Source organism: Equus quagga, chromosome 12 (genome assembly GCF_021613505.1).
Source record: "Equus quagga isolate Etosha38 chromosome 12, UCLA_HA_Equagga_1.0, whole genome shotgun sequence".
Classification (NCBI taxonomy): Eukaryota; Metazoa; Chordata; class Mammalia; order Perissodactyla; family Equidae; genus Equus; species Equus quagga.
In genome coordinates, this window is record NC_060278.1 from 36,449,889 (window position 1) to 36,472,591 (window position 22,703).

The window sequence follows — 22,703 nt, forward strand, 5'->3', positions numbered from 1 at the left end:
TTTCTTTTTGGTTACACCAGCACGTTGACTCATCGTTGGAATATTAGAGACAATTCTTTTCCGGTTCTTATTTTTAACGGGCCTATATTTTAAGTTCACTAAATGACCACAAAGTACCTTATTACCAATAGGCAACCATGCTTTCAACTGTCACTGAATGCTTGAAATGAAAATAAACTTCGTAAGAGTAAAGTCTAAGTTTCAGGTCATAAAAAAAAACATGGGATATGATACGCTCTACTAGATATTGACTTACAACACCCTAGAAGAAAACAAGAAAAAAAAATACAGTAGTTATTGCAATGTCTTATCCAGTCCCATTTCTAGTATTCCCCCTTTTTCTCATTTATTGAAATCATTTTCCGATCTTTTGCCTTCTTCATTCTGTTCTTTCTGCTGGATTCTTTACTGTGAGTAACTCAAAGTCAAGAATCTTCTGGCTTACTTTCTCATACACTTTTTAGACCAATTTTGAAAACCATGTCGGATATTCTGATTCTCTTTAACTTGATCTCAACATCCTCAAATCAAAGAATGTTGATCAATTCATGAATCTTTTCCCAGAAATACTCATGATTTTATTGCTAAACAATATAAAGACTACAAGCAAAAATAAAAAAGACTTTATGAATTAGTTTGTAAGGATATATTTTCATAACATTTAAAAATAATCCCCACCCACTATGAGGACTGTGTTAGTGGGTTAAATAATATACACTAAGGTTTGGCAATTTTCTGGAAGCAGCATGCAAAATCTACATCTATTCATGCTAATCTAGGCTTTTATGTGCCAATAATAATCTTACTCTTTCAAAAATCAGTACAGATGCAAGTTTCCACACCACCGTATTACCAGAGGGAGTAAAATATATTTTCATTACAAATATGCTAATGTTTCTCCTGAGAGTCTCTGTGACCAGGAGGAGGGGTATGACCTTGGTCTTCCCCAGATGGGCTGATGTTATTTGCAGGAGGAGGAGGCAGGAGAGAAGTTGTGAAAAACCTTGGACCTTTGAAAGAAATTGGTATTTGAAAAGTAGAAAAATGTATACTCTTTGAGAAACAGCTTTGTTTATTGTACACAGTGCATGTTTAGCTACTGTGTTAAATACAATATTTACATGATCACACTGACTTTTCACAACAAATGAAGAAAAGCAAGATCAGAAAGATTAGTTAGCCTGCTATAGACCTGGAGGTTGTCGCTATGCTCTTCCTTCACCCTTCTGTCTGACGTGCAACTTCAGTGGTGCCAGAATTTACGCAGTTATTTCCCTTTTCAAGTCTGATGAAAAATCTGCAAGGTCAATGCAGCTGTAATTTCTACTGGTCTAAGTCTGTAACTATGCTGCCTTTCAGGACAAATGGTGAGCAAACCAGTCAAAAAAATTCTTCACACTACTTTTCACATAAGTTTACCCATATGTGACGTCTGCAACAGCAGGCAACAAAATATGAGATGGCACAAGTGTTTTATGATATAAACTTCTCACAAAGAAAGATTCTAACTTGTAAAGGTTGTGCACTATTCATCAAATTATCTCTTTTCAACCCTCTTATTGTTCCACTAGTCCCCCCTTCCTCCCCAAATGTCAACGTGCCATTATTTCTTAGCTTTAGAACACCTGCCTCACCCATAGCCCACACTGGCGTAGTCCACGTACTTCATGAGCCAAAATCACCCGTCTAGGAGTCAATCAGATTCACCTTTTCGAGAATTTGCAACAGTAGCTAATGAGAAAATCCAGACTTGAGTTATTCGTGGCAAGTCGCCATGATAAGCCTCATGCAGTGAGAGCAATACCAAGTAATTCTGTCCTGTTTACTCTGTGGCAGGCACTGTTCTGTTACTCTCCTCCTTTTAGAAATGAAGAAAGGGAGGCACAGAGAGTTTCAAAACCCTTCCCCAAGTCAGACAACTTAAAAAAACCGACAACGTGAAACCAGGGTTTGTTAACCACTGCACTATACACCCTGCCAGAGATGGGACCCTGCACTTACACCCGCCCCATTCCCACCCCTGCCGAGGCTGCTTACCTTCACCTTGGATTCTGAGGGCCTCCGAAATCTCTTTGGGGATGTAACTTAACTTAATGAGGTTCTTTATAACTTGTAACCAAATGAGCCCTTCTAATGACAAGCTTTTAAAGCAGATTTCTCATTTGCCTCATGAAATGTGTGTGTAGATAAAGTCGCCTATGACTACTTCCTTTTCTCTTCGTTTCATTCTACCCAGAAAAACTTTCCTCTCCTCTGAAAGCAACATTAGACAACTCTTATTCAATGGGTTTTTCTGGAACATCTACTGTGCTAGATGCATCATTTCTCAAACCATACAACCCTAATGGATTTGAATCACAATACAATGGTTATGTACACCTGCTAACTTAAATTGTTAACCCCTGCCTTTTCTACTTTGTATTTTCTAAAATACAAAACAGTGGGCAGAATAGCATTTGCTTTCTTTCGTGCATTATCTTCACCCTCCCCCACCCTCTGGAAGGACACAGCGATCAGAATCCCCCATAAAAACGTGGTGATCTCATTACTCTTCTTCTTGGTTACAGAGAGTAAGACTTTAGGAGGTCTAGCTCCCTCAAGTTGGAGAACTTAGCTTCTGGAAACACTTTAGACTATAACAGGCCCAAATACACCTTTGACCATTGGAGTGGGGAAGGCCTTCTCAACCCCATACAACAAGAAAAAGTTTCCATTTTTAAAGCAAAATTTTGCAAAAGGGCAGAAATTCTTTGATGTATTTATTTCCCTCTATAATTACCAAGCAAAACTGAAAGAAAATATACCAAACTCTCTGAAGCAGAAAGTCTTGAAGTCCTTCTATTCACAATACACAAAAGCTAACAAATAAATTTCAGAGAGACCAGTTCCTCAGAATATTTTTTAAAACTGAGAAAGGCCAGCAAACCTGCAAAGGGTGTCACAGGGTTCCACAAGGCTGCAAGTCAATGGCTTTTATAAAAATTTAAGTGATGCAGCCACAGAAGAAAATCCCTTTGTACAAAGAAAAGCACTGTCCCTAAAATTTACCACATGGCTTAGAAGTGAAATTGGGGAAACGCAGCTTTCCGCCGTTGACCCCAGGAAGCCTCGCTTCCACAGCCCTCAGGATGGAAAACCTTCCGGCAGGATTCAGAATGGTTAACTAAGAAATCCAAATCGGAAAATAACAAACTCCAACTTTGTTTTACTTTATCAATATTGTTAGGAGAATGAGGTAATTGTTTGGGGGTTTTGCAAAGACATTCCATGTCACTTCAGTTTTAATACCAGGCTGGAGCCTGCCGGGTCTGCCAGCATAAGCCAGATAAACACAGACCTGTAGTCTTTCTATTCATCTCCGGATAGTTACTCAGAAAGATTCTGGAAAATATGCCTATTATGAACTAAACATTTCACTTTTCATTTTATCCATGTGCCAGAAGTCCATTCCTTGGATAAACACTTTACAAACTGACACTCTAAAAGTCACTAAACATGATAAAGTATGCGTGCATCATTTCAGGACTGATTAAATATTTTCTCTCCCATGACAAATGAACAGTTACATACTATACGAAACGATTGGAACCAACATTCCTTTTCTTTCTTTCCTTTATTTTGTCTTTATTTTGCATGAAAGATTAATTTTCCATTTCAACCCATTTGTTATGCAATCTTGGCTTTGGTAAAATACCACTCAGACAATATTACAGGCAGAAATAGTATTTATTTTTTAAAATGTGTGATTTAAAATTCTTTCACAAATGTGCTTTCTTCTATTACTATTTCTTGCCTTTTATTACTGGTTCTTTCCAACTGCCTTTGCTATTATTTAAATTAAATCGGGGAGAGGTGAGAACTAGTGTATTCTCTTTGAGAACTAAAAAAAATGGTATTATGAGGTACATTGAGTGTGTTTTTGACTATTTTATATAGTGAAAACTTCATCACATGATAATGCCAAAATGAAGCACATCGAGTATTAATTCTGTAAGTATGACTGTGCTAATTCCTTCTCTATTCAACAAATTTACTGTCTCACTTATGATTAGTAGGCCATATTCTGATTTTTCAGTTGTTGTTAGCTTCTGGGGGGGGGGGGGAAGACTCTCACTCTGAAACATTATAAAAACAGAATTTTATGTAAAAATTTCAGTAGCATATATGTCCTGTTGAAAAATGCAAACATCTTTGGAACAAATGTTTTAATTTGTAAGAAAGTCACAAACTTTCCAGAAAAATGAGAAAGTCCTTTTAAAATGGTACAAGTGGTACAAACAAATCACTTTGTTTTTCCATTATTCATAGAAGGTGTATCAAATCAATTGTACCTTTCTCAACCTGATTTCCTTTATCTGGAACATCACCTAAATTAACTGACAAAGATAAATTATATTACAACTATGACATTAGAAAATTCAAATTTTACTTTTAGTCATATCTATCTGCTTTATTGATGCCAGAATTAAATTTAGTGAGAACTAATGGGACTGATAGCTGAAACAAATTCTTTCTAAAATCTTGTTTTTTTCTATCTCAAAAGTCAGCTTCGCCATAAAATATGGTTTTTAAATATGGAATTTAAAGAAGAATAAAGAAAATCTAAGAAAAATGTGAAGTGAGCCACAATTTGTGAATAAGGCCCTTTGAGTGTCAGAAGTCAATTTGATAACTTCCAGTGTGATTATTCTTTAAATGTAGATATAACCGAATGACCATTTATTAGACAAATCCAGAATGTCTACATTCTCTGTCTGTGAGCTGACACAGACACTGAGTAATTCCGTGGGAAAATAAAAACAATCATATTTGGTCTGGTGATATTTTTCCACAATTGAAGAAAGCCGTGTATGCTAATTAAAAATAAAATAAAAGCAGAGGCTGAAATAAACACATACAGTGGGGATGCAGCCAACCTTAGCAAGATTCTGCCGAAATTCGTCTTGTAAGACAATATGATAGCTTGGCCGGCCCAGCAAAATCATCTGAACACGAGAAAGTGTCGTCCGATTTGTATTTGGGCTTTGGGTGTGGTTCAAGACTCATCTGCTCAGGCGTCTTACTTTCTGGGAGAATTGATGAGTTCAGTCAAACTATTTATCCAAAAACTATATATTTTTGTTCCTGTAAATTCTCAGATTAATAGCAAAAATGCGTGAATAAACAGACAAAATTAACACATAAAACTATTACGCTAACATGGAATACGAAAAAAGATCTGATTTGCTTTAAAAAATATACTAACCATTGTTTCTGTTGAGTATTTTTATTTAGTTAGGAAATCATAAAATAATCTGAAAGACATAATATTCTACTATAGAAAAGAATTCTAATTATTTTCTTGATAAAAGTGCACTTATCTATTTGAAATGGACTAAGAGCCAAGACTTTTTTTAAAAAAGTACTCAAACGTAAAGACAAAGGAGTATAATTTCCTTTCAAAAGCAAGCTGGTAACTTGAGTTTGTGCAGTTTACAAAACACTTTCACATGCATATGCTTTTCTAGTAAGGCCTCTGGCTGTCTGCACTTGCACTTGAGGAAACTCTGCATATTGCAAGGAGCAAAGAATTGCATTCCTACAACCCCAGGAGAGAGAAGGAAGGGTGGGGCGATACCCTCCAGAGGCAGCTGAGGCTGAGCACGTCCACGGTGCGTCCAACTGCACTTCTGCAGTGGAGTTATGGGGGCCTGTCCACCGCGGGAGCCTGCCTTTTTTCAGAGACCCCGGTGAGCATGTGGAATGCTAACTAGCATCTGAACCTTTGGGAAACTTCTCTCTTGGTATAGAAAAGGCTATTCAGTCACTACATGACCCTCAAGACATTTCTAGCATCACAACGATCTGTAAACGAGTCACAACCACTTCAAAAATTAAAGCGCCTACATGTGTCACCAATTTGTCACTGGGTCTCTTGTGATAGCGTGTAAAGTAGAACTAAAATGTCATGAGCTGTAACAGCATCACTGAGATAAAAACAGAACGTCACAAGCAAACTCCTTTGATTTGGATGCTTTCAAAATATTCATGCAACTGAAACTTGCCTGTGCGTTTGCTGCCTCGAGGTTAAAGGGCTGAGAGAAGGCAGAAAATGGGCCCGGTCAGCTTTGCTGGCTTAAACATGCAGACCAAGTGGAATCCATTTGGTAATAGACCATTTTACCTCCAAAATGGATTTCAGTTGGCTTCATAAGAAGATACACACAATATATATAATATATACATATATGTATAATATAACATATAGCATAGTAAAAATAGAAGTTGAGAAGATTTGTGCCTGCACACACCTTCAGGTCTCTCCTCTCCCTCAGGGTCTTGCTGAGGCAACGTAAATACTTAGAGCTCAAATAGAGAGAGTGTGTTTCATTTTAATTTGGTGGGAGGGGGGATTTTTGGCCAACCGAAGCCCAAAGAAGACCTCCATGAAAGCGGGGGGCTTTGGGTTCCAGAGAAGTTTACGCAGGTAGAAAGAGTATTTGGTGACCCAGTGTTGGGGGTGCAAGTGGGGTGGTTTATCAAATGGCCAAGGCCTCACTGCTGGGAAGGAGACCGAGCCCCTAGAATCTCGGTCAAATCCGTCCTTCCGTCAACTGCCCCAGAGGAGCCAGCCCGCCTAGCAGAGTGGAACCCCCCAGCACAACAGAAGAAATGCTTCTGCCCGCTCACATACACAGGCTCAGGAGAAGCAGTGGACACAGCTGATGCTGGTGGCTTCTTCCGTGGCTTTCGATAGACTGTGGGCAGGCAATCTTCCAGACTTCCAGGCTTGAGGATGACTGTATTTTGAAATTTAGCTGCCTGGGAGTTGCCCCTGGGTCAGAACAATTAGCTGATTGTTCAGCCAGTGGTTGGTCAGAGGTTGCGGTGAAGGCCCCAACGCCAGGGAGGCTTACAGCACGTACTGATGCACCCGTCTGCAGCTGGGGGATGTTTCCAGTCTGCCCCACATCCTGGTCTGAGGCTCGTGAGGGAGCGCAGCCTAGTCCGCTCATGCACAGCCTTCCCAGCCCCCAGGGTGGACTGTGATCCCAGGACCCTTCTTGGCTGTCTCCGTCTCTAGTTCTCTGCGAAATTCTGGCTACTTGACCTCTTTGCTTGTTGCTGCTGGGATCCTGCAGCTGTGAGTGCCCTCTTCACCAAGACCGCCATTGTCTCCACAAAGCCTTGAGGCATGGAATTCTCCTCTGTTCTGAATAAAGTCAGTCCCCTCAGACTGTGCTGCAGACCTCGGGCAGGAGCTCTGTGCCCCTGCACAGGAGCTGAAGCTAGAGGTGGGACAGTGGCCCACTGTCACAGAGTGAGACTCCTGCTCCACAAGCAGGAGCTGAGGTGGGTAGACCCTGGTGTTCCCGGCTTGCCCTTCCTGGGGTAGGAGTCAGCAGGCGTGAAAGCTTTGGGGCCCAATGTTCTTGGTCTGCCACACCTGGGGTGGAGCTTCTGCCCTACAAGTGGGGGCTGGGTTGAAGAAGGGAGCCCCTGTTTTCTCTACATCGTTAGTCTAGAACAGAACTTCAGCTGGAGGGCTGAGTGATGGATGCTAGCAGCCTGCTGACCCAGGTGAAATGACAGGCTCAGACTGGGAGCTTGGGAGAGGGTACCTGCCTGGTTTGGAACTCCTAGAGTGGTTTCCATGAGACACAGTTGAAAAGAATGGGTTGTGGCTCAAATGCCACAGACTCTTGCTGTTCTTGCCAAGATTTAGCAGATTTTCTTGAACGTATGATTCTCCACTTGCTGGATGCACTTAGAACATTTTCTAGAAATGTTAAATGACCGTTTTATATAATTTTCTCCAGTTAAATGGTTGTTTGTTGGGAAGAGGGTTCATTCCGGAAGCTGGTCTCCCAAGCTCAAGTATTTTGGTAAACATCAAAGAAGGGGATTATGAAAAACCTATATGACATAGGTATTCTATTTATATATTTACCTCATTTAATCCAATTATTGTGAACTAAGCTCCACCCACTTACAATGTGGGTACTGTTTCTCTTATTTCACAGGTAAGGACATGAATTCAACAGTTATGGTAAATCCTTGGAGCCACCGTGCCAGGAGTCTGGACACAGACCTGATACCAAAATCTATGCTCCATAACCAGGCCAGGCTGCCCAGTGCTGGATTCAGTGGAGACAGTGAGGAATAGGAAATGAACAAATAAATACATGGACTGAGGCCTAAATCTGACTCTGGTTTCTACTTCTACCACTAAACTTTTTGTAATCTCTAACTATGATAATAATGTGAAAATAATATAGCAATTAACATCTATCGATCACTTACCAAGTACTAAGCATCTGGCAAAGACTATCTCACTTAATTCTCACCTACAAAGTAGGACTGTCATCCTGGGGTTATGGGATTGGCCCCAAATCACAGAGCTATCACACATGAGAAGCAGGATCAGACTGGAAAGGCCATAGGGCCAGGGTTACACTCCCTTCCCGCTTAGAATTACTCGACTGTGGCCCAGGTCACGTAAGACGGCTATAAAAACAGTACAGAGACTTACTTCTTTGAGGAATGTTTCATATGATCCATTATTCTTATTTTTACTTTTGAATTTCAGAGTTAATTATTTAATTATAAAAGATAGCTCTTTTACTTACAATTATGTTATTAGCCAGTATTTCTTCCATGCAACTAACTAAGATTTCTGTTTGTTATAATTTAAGGTCTTGATCTCAGTTTTTGCTTCTCACAGAAACTAGCCAATTCTGTTTACCAATTTGCCCAGCACAATACTTTATATTAAATCAACAACTACTAAATATGTGCTATCTTTTTACAGAATATATAGTATCTTGTCTAATAAAGTAATGACACAGAACTTCTTTAATCAAAATTTTCCCTCAAGAGTAATCAGATTTCGGGGCTGGCCCCGTGGCCAAGTGGTTGAGTTCGCGTGCTCCGCTGCAGGCGGCCCAGTGTTTCGTTAGTTCGAATCCTGGGCGCGGACATGGCACTGCTCATCAGACCACGCTGAGGCAGCATCCCACATGCCACAACTAGAAGAACCCACAATGAAGAATACACAACTATGTACCGGGGGGCTTTGGGGAGAAAAAGGAAAAAATAAAATCTTTAAAAAAAAAAAAAAAGAAAAAAAGAGTAATCAGATTTCTTTAGAAAGTGTGATGATTAATTTTATGTATCAGGTTAGCTAGGTGATGATGGAACCAGTTTTGAGTCAAACATCAGTCTAGATGTTGTTGTGAAGATATTTTTTAGATGTGATTAACATTTAAATCAGTAGATTTTGAAAAAAGCAGATTACCCTTCATAATGTGGATGGGCCTCATCCAATCAGTGGAAGGACTTAAGAAAGAAGACTGTGGTTCCCCGAGACTCAAGACTGTAACATCAACTCCTTGTAGAATTTCCGGCCCGCTGTGAACCAGTTCCTTAAAATCAATCTCTCTCTCTACACACACACACACACACACACACACACACCCATTGGTTCTATTTTCTGGAGAAGCCTGACTAGTACGGAGAGAAAGGAGGAGAGCTGGAAATTGAAGCAGAGAAGCAGGGTGATTTCTGAGACGCTTTTTAATGCCCACCAATGACTGCAAATCTCCGTTCTGGAAGGGAAGCTGTGTGCACGGGAAGCTCCCAGCTTTCTACCTCGACTCTGCTTCTGAATGTGGAGACTCAAGAGTTTCCTATAACCAAACCTTTCACCCTTTTTTCTTGAAACAGGTTTTTGCTATCTTCCTTTCTCTTATATTCCACAGTCCTAAATCCTATTCAAAAGAGAAGGCAATAAGCTAATAATTCAGTACTCAACAAATTTATACATCACCCAGAGTCACGAAAATAAAATTCACAAATTCAATGTGGAATTAAAGTGCACTATTTTGTTGGTTTCTTTTTCTTTTATGCTTGGAAATAAAAATTGAGTTAAGGGTTGGTTCCTTGAGATGAAACACACTAAGCTCTTTCTAAGCCTATTGTGAGAACAAATATATTAAAGGGAAGTAATTTCTCACCATTTATGAGTCTCTGTCAGTGAGTTCTCCTCTGCCTCTTGGTCAATTTTAGCTAAAAATGCAAGAAAAGAAAAAGAGATGAGACAAATGACAGTTATACTATCTCAAGCAAAATATGATCCAAATAACATAAGATGTATTTTAAGTCACTATTCAATCTAATGTACTCCAGTCAGAAGTTTATGTTAAATCTATGAATAGATATGATTGAATAGATCGTATTTAATTTTCATTAATACTATTATATCGACACAGATAAAACATATTACAAGACCAATTAAAATTTTTAGATTCTAAGTAATTTCCTTTCTTTTCTAAGTAATTGCTTTAAGCTCGTCACATTAACCTCAGAAAACAAAACACCAGCTAATTTCACATTCACATCAAATGCGTCTGTCAAGGATTTAAATGCCAATCATTAGCTGAAAGCAATTACCTCAAGCAAAAGTACAAAAATTAAGTTGAAAAACTAAATAGAAACGGTACATGACCTTGTTCCCTAGTGTTCTCCACACCAGACCACAAGTGAACACACCAGAGACGACTCCCACACAGGAGCAAGATAAAGTACCAACGTTTCGTAGGGAGGTGACAGTGTACTCGTTTATTTGCTATCATTTTTGTCTAAAAATAAAGAATGTACCCTGACACGACCCGAAGATCAAATTTGGGAATGAGATTGCATCACTATTTTCAAATTATTTAAAATAACATAGGAACTCCATCACTAAAATAAATGTGGCAGTGACTTTCATGTTTCTGACCAGCAAGCATTTTAGGAATGTATGTATTGCCCTTCACACACAGACACAGACACACACACACACACGACACAAATTTTCAAAAATATTCTTACTACATGCAAAGCTCTCTAATAGTTTCAGTCTATTCTATTAGATTTTAAAATGCTAGTTGTGACCCCCTAAATTGATTTCGTGCTTCACTAATGGTTTGTGACACCCATTTTGAAAATCACCGAACTACAGAAAAAAGGAAAAAAAAAATCAATTAAAACCCCTGGGATAGTGAAATAAGAAGGTATCCTCCTATAATCACTCCCCTTCGGGTCACACTTGTGGCCGTTTGGAGAAATTAGAAGACAAAGTGGAGCAGGACAAATTGATTATAAAAAACTGAAACTGTGCTCGAAACCAAACCCACGGTCCCTCGGGAACTGTCCAAGTGTCCCCATCACTACTTAAACCACAGGAGTCCAGCCTGGGCCGGTGAACGATTTACAACCTCAAGACGGTGTTGCTCGAAGGTCTGCACAGGATCTGCAAAGCCATAAAGGAATGTCACCCTGCCACTCTCGGCCAGGACTGTCAGGCCTGAGCGGGGATCATCCGGGCTGGCGGCCGAGGGCCTTTCCCCCTTTCCCTTTTTGTACTTTAGATTGCTTACATAAACTTACAGGTCAATCGTTAACCATATTAAAACATAGAATAAACGTTCCATGATTTTACTTTGAAAAGGCTCCAAGATGAACTTATTGTCTTATAAAATCTACTCTGGCGCTGCCCAGCAGAAAAATGGTTTGCTTTCAGAAGCAATTCTAGAACCACATCGAGTTTGTTTAAGGGAAAACAACAAAGCGCCAGAAGGCACACCATTCTCAGGAAGGACATTCTTCCACTCGCCCTCGCGGGTTCCTTTTCTTTTGTAAAATACAGAGATTAAGACTGAGATTGGAAGAAAATTTCTGGACTGTTTTAGAAGAATAAAGCAAATGATTTATGAAATTTAAAACACACTGGAATGAGATGCCAGAGATCTGTGTTCTATTTCTAATTCTGCCACTAAAATTAGCTACGTAATCTTAGCAAATAGATTAATCTGTTAACATACACAAAATATTTAGCATAGTGCCTCCAATAACTAGCAGGGGCTAAATAAATGTTCTTGAAAATGTTGGACTTCAAACTCTTGAAATTCTTAAAGCGATATAATACATAATTATGTTTAACTGAACACGTCAACTGCTATTTTATGATGTTTCAACTTTATATGCATATAAAGAAAGCACATACTTAGAGCTTTTCAAAAAATATAAGCCCCTAAATGGTGGTGAGTGGAATGAAGTCAGTTTCCCTCGTTCGGAACGAAGCCTTTTGATGTGTACTGAAACAGCTCTTGCTTCATTGCCTGAGCAAGTTTGGCTGAAAATACACTTAATCCAATGTGGCAGAAGATTGCTTCTTACCAAAGGAACAAAACACGAAAACAGGCCCCGCTCCTAAACCTAATAGCCATATGACAATCATAAAACCAAATTGGAATAGCAGAGAATACTTAAAAATGCCCTATTATCCATTATTTTTACATGATTTTGAAGCTAAGAGGATTTGTGTATTCAAACTGTAATCAGCTTTGATAAACAGTCAAATGAGAGATCAAAGAAAGTGCATTAGAGTACACATTTCAACTCTCGATGTTGAGTCAACAATCCAATGGACTGAACAGATTTTCCTTTGTATGGCAATCTTAGAAAGCAAACCTTTCCTAAAAGTTGGGGTGCAATTCAGTTTTCTGGGAACACTGAGATACCATTTTCCAACATAATGCTTGCATAAACACACCATCAACATTTTGTTGTCAACATTCTTTTAAACACACTTATGATGTCAACTTAGTGACAAATGCAGGATTTGGTTTCTTTAGTGAAACCAAAATGAGGATATAATCTTCCAAACTAAAATAAAACGTAATTAAGTTAGTGAAAATTAAGACATCTTTTAGGAATAAAATAACTCTGTCATTTGTTTAGGAAATACCTACGCTAATCATACGCAATGACCAAAATCTTAGGCCAACTGTGTTTCTCTGTTTTAAGTAAGAACTTTGACAGGCTGTGTGTCATCTGCGTCATATGCACAGCTTTTCAAGTAAAAGCTGAAGGTGACATAGAAATAAGATTATTGTCTCTAAACCATGTAAACATCTTACTGCTAATTATTTTATTCCCTGACCTATCTTTTCAGAAACATAAAAATTATTTTCAGTTAATTTCTAATGCAAAGAGGGCTTTGTGACTAGTTTTGAAAGCCAGCGCTAGTTTTAGAAGCAGTTTCCTACATATTTACAATCTGCTATCAATAAAGTTTATTATAATCAAGCATATGAAATGAGTTATATGAGAAGAGATATAAAAGATTCTAATTTTCTACTTCAAGTAAGATTAATTTTCCCTTTCTTTAAGGCACATAGCTCATTTCTTCCCTGACTTATCAAATGAGGATAGCAGCCTTTTACTCATTCATGATAATAATAATTACAGGAAAGCTAGAAAGCATTTAAAATAGACAAAGAGGCACAAGGCTTGGTTTGTAGCAATCTTCCAGGTGTTGTCATCCAATCACCTGAGGCTCCCTGGGCCACGGCCCGCTAGGAAGCCCCCAGCACCTTCAAAGAGGCACCTGTGTGATTCCTGACGGACACCACTGCCCAAGGGCCTCCTGGCCTCAGATCTCTGGGAACAATGCTTCTCTCATACCTCACACGAAACAGTCACACTTCCTTGGCAAGGTTTTCAGATCCCACCAGGCTCGGTGTTTGTGGCTAGAACATGAGACTGAGTGTCAGGCAGGCCTGGGTCTGATTCAAGATCAGCCACTATGTTGTGTTAGATTTTAATCACTTTGATTTAATAACTTTCTTTCTCATGAAAACAGGGTAATGTCTTTTTCATCAAGATTCCTGATTAAATAATGTGTAAGCCGCCTGCTGCAGAGTAATAATCCTCCCGTCCTTCCTGTCCTCTCCACACTACCACGACTATAAAAAAAAGATGGGGATATGTTACTTTCCAAATGCAAAATTTTTCCATTGTAGGAGCACCAAATACCTTCTTCGTAATTCTTCTGTAGATAGAATCCAGATTCAGAATGAGGTTTACAGATTACTACAATAAGACGCCTCCTTATAACAACATAAAGAAATTACAGGCCAAGAAATATCATAGTAGACTACAGACCTTTACAAAATCAAGGAATAATGCTAAAATACATTTAATATCTTTTCTTTCCTTTTATTTCTACTTAATTTGTGTGTGTTGTTGTTTTCATAGAACTCCCAATGCATATAGTAGAAGCAGAAGCTAACAGTCTCTTAGTCCTTCTTTTGAAGGCACAGCAGTAAATGAAATTGCTGTAGGGAGAAGAGAGTGTCTTTTTTTGGTGAGGAAGACTGGCCCTGAGCAAACATCCGTTGCCAATCTTTCTCTTTTTGCTTGAGGAAGATTGTTGCTGAGGTAAGATCTGTGCCCATCTTCCTCTATTTTGCATCTGGGGTGCCGCCACAGGACAGCCTGATGAGCAGTGTGTAGGTCCACACCTGGGATGCAAACCTGTGAACGCTGGCAGCTGAAGCAGAGTGTGTGAACTTAACCACTATACCACTGGACTGGCCCGAAGACAATGTCTTTTGTAAATTTCAAGAGAAATTACTGAAATTCAACAGATAAAATGATTTTTTTAAAGTCTGTAATGCTCCTCTAAAGCATACTATTTTAATTCCGTACATACTATGGGCAACCACTAATATCTCGATGTTTGAGATGCTCTACCACAAGGACGTTCTGAGACTGAATATACTGAAATTAGAGTTTGAAGTGGAGAAGCGTGAGAACCAAGATGGGGAAATAAAGTGATGGATTCTCTACTTATACTAGAGGAAACGAAAGGGTTATGTGATGTAAGAAAGAAGGCAAAATAAAAAGTGGTTTGTACTGACCAAATAACCTCCAGAGAACATCAGTAAGTCACGGGAACAGACCTAAAATCTAAAATTGTAGAAATAAACGGACGTTATAGAAGTTGATTGATCAGTTGCTGTGTTTCAGGGGCACACGGGTCTTAGACGTTAATGAGACTATTGCAACTATTGTAGTGATGGTTCCCTATCGCCCCTCAAATCTCGAAAACTAGAGCTCTGCAACCTGAGGCAGAGGAAGCCTGTGGCTGGAACCACATGAGAAAAGAAACACTGAACCTTTCAGGAGGCAGACTTCATTTGCTTATCTTGCTAGTTTTTGTTTCCATCTATTTATTTATTTTAGGGTTAGGGCACAGGATCACCTTTCAGGTCCAGTTCCACCAAAGAGACCATCGGCATGGACAGCCTTTGCCTCTAAATATGCAACTGGTTAAAAATAGGGTTTCAATGATTCGGTTTCAGCACGTCGGCATTCAGTGATGTCTTCTCCAACAGCATTAATACTTCCTCCCCAAAATCTCAGCCTCCACAAATATTTTCTGGTGGTTGCCGTCCTACTAAGTTACTATTTTGACCCAGTGATTAGTGTCTGTAGTCGCTCGTCTGGCTCCAGACTCTTTTGCAATGTTAAATATTTCTGCTGATCTCGTTCCAAATGACTGTGAGTAAGCCGAGGCACGGAACGGACGCCCTTTCTGCTCTTGAGCTTTCAGAAGGGAATACCACATATTCTCAGGTAATTGGAGACAGAGCTGCATCTGAGTAATATCAGATGGAAGGCGACTTAGAACTCTTTCATCTGCTTGTCTAGGCTCTAAATCTTTTTGCTATTTTTCCTTTTATTTAAAGTGTTAACTAGTTTTTGTTTATAATTAGCTATGAATGTGCGTTTCGGTTGCTTTTAAGTGCAGCCAGTATGGGTTATTTTTTAGACAGATGCAGAGCCTTTCTTCTGAGTCATTTAGAGTTGTCATTGAACTGCAGATATATTGCTCTGGCTTTGAGATTTCTGAGACACTGCTCCTTTTGACAATGAACTGAAAGTCAAGTAAATTTAGGTGGTTTATACATGTCAGACAAGGAGTGACTATCAGAATTTCTTTCCTTAGATAGCAAAGAAATAACTAAGTCTCAATGCATTCCTTTCTTGATGCTGCAAATGTTTTTAGGACAATAAAACAAATACTGTGGAATACTCCTGGGAGGAAGAAAGCCAATATCTACATGGTATAAAATTACAAGTTGGCCTCTGCAGTAATTCACAGCGAACTTTTAGTTAATACTGAAGGTTATTTCAACTTTGTGCATAAAAATATAAAGCACTTGCATCCCTAGAAATATAGGTGCATATAAACATAGCATATAGGTGCTTGCTATAGAAAACTCAAGAAACATACACACTATAGTAAATGATACATAATTCAAAAATGTGATGTATGTGGCTTCTGGCCAAACCTAAAATACAAGAAAGCTATGTGCTATTATCACCCGGCCTGATGTACTTATTGAAGTGGTCCTCAGTGAAATTCCTTTCTCAATGTTCATTTTAAACGCAAAGTGAAAAAGACATGGGCAAACATGATGTGCATTAATGAGTTTCACATTCTGTAGATCATACAGTGTAAACGAGCTGCTGATTTCCAAATGGAAAATTACTCCTTCCACCTAATTTTTTATATCAAGTCATACCCAAAACCTACACTACTCCACCTATAGGCTAAGCAAATCTCTCATGGACTTTCACAAATGCAGCATAAAAAGAAGGCACACCCAGGGCAACTTCATTTCCTTTTTCTTTACCAAGTAACAACTACCTTACTGAAGAAGATAATCAAGTACACATCTTCTTACTCATTCCAAGATGAACACCGATTAGGACCCTTCAGATAAAACAAACATCTCTATAAGGCTTTAACTAAAAATATGCAAAAGCATGTTTTAAGACAGAGCTTTCAATATTAAATGCAACACCAATTAACTCTAATCTGTAGATTCAAATTATCAAAACACAAAACTGCTTGAAATAAACATCTGAAAACCAGAAAACCTTTCCTGATGTGTTTTCTTTTCCTCCTAACTTTACTTGCCAAAACAACGTTTGAATTATAGTAGGAAGGCTAGGGAATTCCAATCCTAGAAAAAGCCACATAATTTAATGTTACAATATTTCAAGTAAACTTTTAGTGTCCAGTATGTTTTGGATACTTCGTTAGGGACTCATATAAAGATAAGTACTATATAAGTCTTTCCTTCAAGAAAACCTTAGATGAAGAGGCAGACACTTAAATAAGTATTTAAATAACTTGCCTTAAATAAGCAATTAAATAAATACCAGAAACATTAAGAGAAAGAGACAGGATTCAAACCTACATGGTCTGACTCCAAAGCCATACCATCAAGTCACTCATGAAAACAGTAAAGGGAAACCTTTACCTACTGAGAAAGAAGTGGATAAGGAAAGGAGAAAGGCAATAGACTGAGCAGGGACTGGAATAATGAACAAGTGTTAGTCAAGTGAAAAAAGAAGCAGAGACTGGAGAGGACATTTACATAACAAACAGCAGGAAAAAAGGTACAGAGGGAAAAGTGCACCAGAGTCCAAGACATCCAGAAGAACACAATGGAGACAAGATGGGAAAGATAATGGAAAACAGTCAGCCCAAAAGCTGTGAGGCAGGTCCAGCCTCATATGGTGTGATATTACAAAAAGCAAAGCAAAGGAGACTGATACACCAATGGAAAGAGAGTTCCACCTCTGGACTTGGTACACAAGAACCAAACTTCCCCTCCTGCTGTAATCAACCAGAAAACTGGATAAAATATATGAAACAATAGTTCTCTTATACTGGACAACAGGTTGCACAGGACTCTGATCTCTGAAAGAAGGTCAACAAACTAGTTGAGCCTTACAATCTTCCTAGATTTGTCCAAGGCAATTTCCAGATTGTGGGCCCTGGGAAGGAGAACTCACATAAGCCAATCAGTCTTGCTGAGTTGAGGAAACAGAGATAGGAGTTTAGGAGTTTAACGTGGCTGAAAGTTGACGGGCAGTGTGTCAGAGAAGAAACAGCCTTGCAGAAAAGCGGGCTAGAAACCTGTACTGAGGTCTCTCTGAGTTTTTGCTAACAGGCAGCACATGTACAGTGTGAAAGTCTGTAAGCCAAAATAAAGGACCAGGGAGCTATGAGTTGTACAATTCCCAGTATTCACACAGGGCCAGGAGACATTCAAGGTCTGCGGGGCAAGAGCGCAGAGCTGTTGTTGCCTATCTGGGATAGGACAGTTATTGGAGACCCCAGTGGGGGGAGGTAATGGGGACTCTAGATCAGCTCTAGCACAGCTTCAAAACATGCCTTAAAGGATCAAACTGAGTCACAAGAAACTTAAATTGTCTACCAAACAAAGCCAAATATTCTGTAGAATAACACACAAAATCCACACACCAAACAACATAACAATCACAACAAACAATACATGCCTAGCATTTAATAAAAAATTACTAGACCAACCAAGTATCAGGAAAATGTAATCAATTACCAGAAGATAAATAAGACAGTAGAAACAGATCCAGGAATGACAAGAGAGGAAGTAGTAAATAAAACGAAAGCAGCTATTATAACTATGCTCAAATATTAAAGAAAAACATGATACAGAAGAAAAATGGATCTTAGTCTGCTCAGGTTGCTGTAACAAAATACCAAAGATTGGGTGGTTTAAATAAATACTCATTTGTCACAGTTCTGGAGGGTGAAAGTCTGAGATCAGAGTGTCAGTATGGTGGGATTCTCGCGAAAGCCTTCCTACTGGTTTGCAGACAGCCAACTTCTTGTTGTAGTCTCACATGGCAGAGAACAGAGAGACAGGCAAACTCTCTCGCATCTCTTCCTATATGGGTGCTAATTCGATTTCTGAGGGCTCCACCCTCATGACATAATCACTTCTCAAAGCCCCACCTCCTACTACCATTACAAGCAGGACTAGGCTTTCAACATATGAATTTGGGGGGACACAAACATGCAAGATACAAAAAAGAAAGAACCAAATAAAACTTGCAGAAATAAAAAAAACAGTATCTGAAATGAAAAATTCATTTGAATTGAAAACAGCATGAGATTAGATATCTCAGAAGCAAAGAACGATGAACTTGAAGACATAACAAGAGGATTTATTCCAACTGAATAAATATAAGACCAAACTGAAAAAACTAACTGAGCATTGATGACCTTACGACAACAGTAAACAGTCCAGCATATGTGTAATTGGAGTACTGGAAGGAAAGGAGAGAGCCAGGGCAGAGAAGTAACTGAAGCAATTACGGCCAAAAGTTCTTCAAATCTGATAACTATAAACTCCCAGATACAACAGGTCAACTACCTCCAAGCAAGACAAATGCAAATATATACCATATATACACATATACCAATGCACGTTAAAATCAAAATCCTAAAAATATCAGCAATAAAGACAAACTTTAAAAACAGCCAGAGGTGGGGGGAAACCATTCTGTAACAAGGAACAAAAATAAAAATTACCAAAGACTTTGTGGTAGGCAGGATAAGGCCTTCCAAAGATGTTTACATCCTAATCTTAAGAATCTGTGAATATGTTATATATGTGGCAAGGGGAAATTAAGGTTGCAGATGGAATTAGTGTTGCTAATCAGCTGATCTTGAGATGAGAAGGTCATCCTGTATTATCAAGGTCAGCCCAAAGTCATCACAGGGTCCTTATAAGAGAAAGAGGAAGGCAGGAAAGTCAGTGTCAACACGATACAGCGTGAGAAAACTTCCATCAGCCATTGCTGACATTAAAGATGGTGGGAAGCCCTGAGTCAAGGAAATCTCTTCCCACAAAACCTCTAGAATCTTGAAAAAGTAAGGAAATAGATTCTGCCCTAGAGTCTCCTAAAGGAACAAAGCCCTGCTGACAACATGATTTCATCCAGTGAATCCATTTTGGGTTTCTGACCTCCAGAGCTGTAAGATAATAAATCTGTGCTGTTTTAAGCCAAGAAGGTTGTGGCAGTTTGTCACAGCAACAATAGGAAACTAATACATATTTCTCATCAGAAACCATGCAAGCAGAAGACAAGAAAGAGAAAAATATCTTTTTTATTTTTAGATTGGCACCTGAGCTAACATCTGTTGCCAATCTTTTTTTTCGTCGTCTTCTTTTCCCCAAAGGCCCCAAGCACACAGTTGCATAATCCAGTTGCAGGTCCCTCTAGCTGTGCTATGTGGGATGCTGCCTCAACATGGATCAATGAGCAGTGCCAGGTTCACGCCCAGGATCTGAATCGGCGAAACCCTGGGCCGCTGAAGCAGAGTGTGTGAACTTAACCACTCACCCACAGGGCTGGCCCCCTAGAAGAACGTCTTAAAGACTGGGAAGAAAAAAAACCTGTCAAGTCACAATTCTGTATCCAGTGAAAATATCTTTCAAAAGTGGAGGTAAAATAAATAAAAAATTTCTAGCAACCAAATACTAAAACATTTGGCATCTGCAGATCTACATAATATGAAATGTTAAAGAAAGCTATTCAAGTAGAAGAAAAATGATACCAGATGGAAACTTTGAACTACACAAATAACTGAAAAGAACCAGAAATGCTAATTATATGGATAAATATAAAAGACATTTTCTAATTTTTTAATTTCTTTAAAAGATAATTGTTAAAAGTAAAAGTATGAACAGTACTGGGGCTGGCCCCGAGGCTGAGTGGTTAAGTTCGCGCACTCCGGGGCAGGCGGCCCAGTGTTTCATTGGTTCGAATCCTGGGCGCGGACATGGCACTGCTCATGAAACCACGCTGAAGCAGCGTCCCACATGCCACAACTAGAGGGACCCACAACGAGGAATATACATCTATGTACCAGGGGGCTTTGGGGAGAAAAAGAAAAATAAAATGTGAACAGTATATTGTTTTGGTTATAGTATATGGAAGTAAAATATATGATGACAAGTACACAAAGAACAGGAAGGAGAATTGACACATACTGTTGTCAAGTCCTTATATTACATTTGAAGTTGAATAACGTTATTTGAAGATAGACTGTAATAAGTTAGAGAGGCACAATGTAAATTCTGGAGAAATCACTAAAAAGATAAAACAAAAAAGTATAGATAATAAGCCAATGGTAGAAATAAAATGGAATTTCAAAAACACCCAATTAATCCATTACAAGGCAGGGAAAGAGAAAAAAGGGAAAAGAAATGGGACAAATAAAAGACAAATATAAAGATGGTAAATTAAATCCAACCATATTAATACTTACATTAAATGTAAGTGGTCTAAACACTCTGATTCAAAGGCAGGGATTTTCAGATTGGATATAAAAGGTTTAAATATATGCACTCTTGAAGAAACCCACATGAAGTATTAGTATAAACTTAGGTTAAAGGTAAAAGAATAGAAAAAGGTGTAAAATGCACACATTAATCACAATAAAGATAATTATTCAAGCTATTCTTTAAAATGTAAGGATCCAGTTAAAATCTAAGAACTATCCCCAAAACAGGGAAGAAGCCACTGTCATCCGATTAGATTTGGCACATGAGATGAAGCCATTTGTCATCAGAGTTAGATGACTTCTCTCATAGGTGAACATGCTTTATGAATATCTCACTATGATTTTATAAATTTACAACAGAGGTAGGGGTACTCATATCTATGCACTCCCATGTGCCATGGGTCTATGCCTCACAAGGGTTACTCATCCTCAGAGTAGAGATAGGTAACCAGAGACATCCTACACGGACATACTCCCTCAATGCTAATGTCCCTAATACCCAAGTAACACCCAGAAGGAACATCTGTCAAGCAGAAAACTAACAGACACAGACCTTAAACGTTAACCAGAAATCTGTATAATTCTAAATGGTTAAATTTATTAAGTTATGAGTATTTCCCTCTGAATCAACATATTGATATTTCCTAAGCAACTACAGAAAAAGATCCTTTGGTTTCATTATACCAGAATTGCCTTAACAAAAAAGGTTTAAAATTTAAAAAGTAGTAGTCATGATTTCAGTTTCTAGATGGCATTTTGTCAAAAAACTAGAAAGTGTCACATCAGCCATTAAGGAATGTGTTTGGGGTTCTGCTACCAGAACAGAACAACGTGGTCGGGATTCATCCTCATGGGGGCTCCCACCCAAGTGCCCAGGATCTAAGGGAGGAAAGTTGAAGCTTAATCATAAAAATATGCAGCCAACAGTTTATTATTTAACATAGAGGCAAACAGAAAGTATTCTAAAAATATAATTCCAATATCTGACATTTTACAATACATTAGATATAATTTAAGTGTATCTAAATTATAATGAAGGGTGTCTAGGATAGCAGTGTAGGAAGAGCCTGAACTCACCTCCTCCCACAGACACACAAAATTTATAACTACATATGGACCATTTCTCTCTGAAAAAGATCTGAAAGTTGGAGGAACTGCTCTCCACAACACAGGAACCACACTGAGATGGGTAGAGGAGAGAGACACACACAATCTGGCCAATAAAAAAACAAAAACAAAAACAAAAAAACCCAGTGTGGCGACATACAATAGGGAGGGATCTCGCCAGAGAGGTGGTGCTTGTTCTGAAGGAGGTTGGGGTTGGTGCCTCACATCAGGCAACAGAGGCCCTGGAATCTGCATTGGACAGACGAGCCCCTGAAACATCTGGCTTAGAAAACCAATGGGACTGACATCCAAGGGTCCCAAAGTGCTGTAGGAAACATAGATTCTCCTCTTAAAGGGCATGTGCGCAATCTTGTTCACCCCAAGACCCAGCAAAATAACAGGAGTTTGAAAAGTGCCGAGATTATATGTGAAGGAGAATCATTTGCAAGTCTAAAAGCATCAGCTAGAGGGGCGGGGGCTGGTGGAAATAATACCCAGAGATGGAGGTACTAGCAGATGCCATTGCTGTGCTCCCTGCCTACCTTGCCAGCACAGGCGGGCCATCCTGCATGCAGGGGTGAGGAGTCATGGCATTATC

At 39.0% G+C, this 22,703-nt stretch overlaps 1 protein-coding gene across 1 annotated transcript in view; it reads right to left on the minus strand.

The window, feature by feature from the left end:
- FMN2 (formin 2) overlaps positions 1-22,703 on the minus strand; it is a 343,222-nt gene that overhangs the window by 66,378 nt on the left and 254,141 nt on the right. Inside the window, exon 15 of the mRNA XM_046679366.1 lies at positions 9,996-10,047. Within this exon, the coding sequence (XP_046535322.1) occupies positions 9,996-10,047 (52 nt within the window). The remainder of the gene's footprint in view (positions 1-9,995; positions 10,048-22,703) is intronic.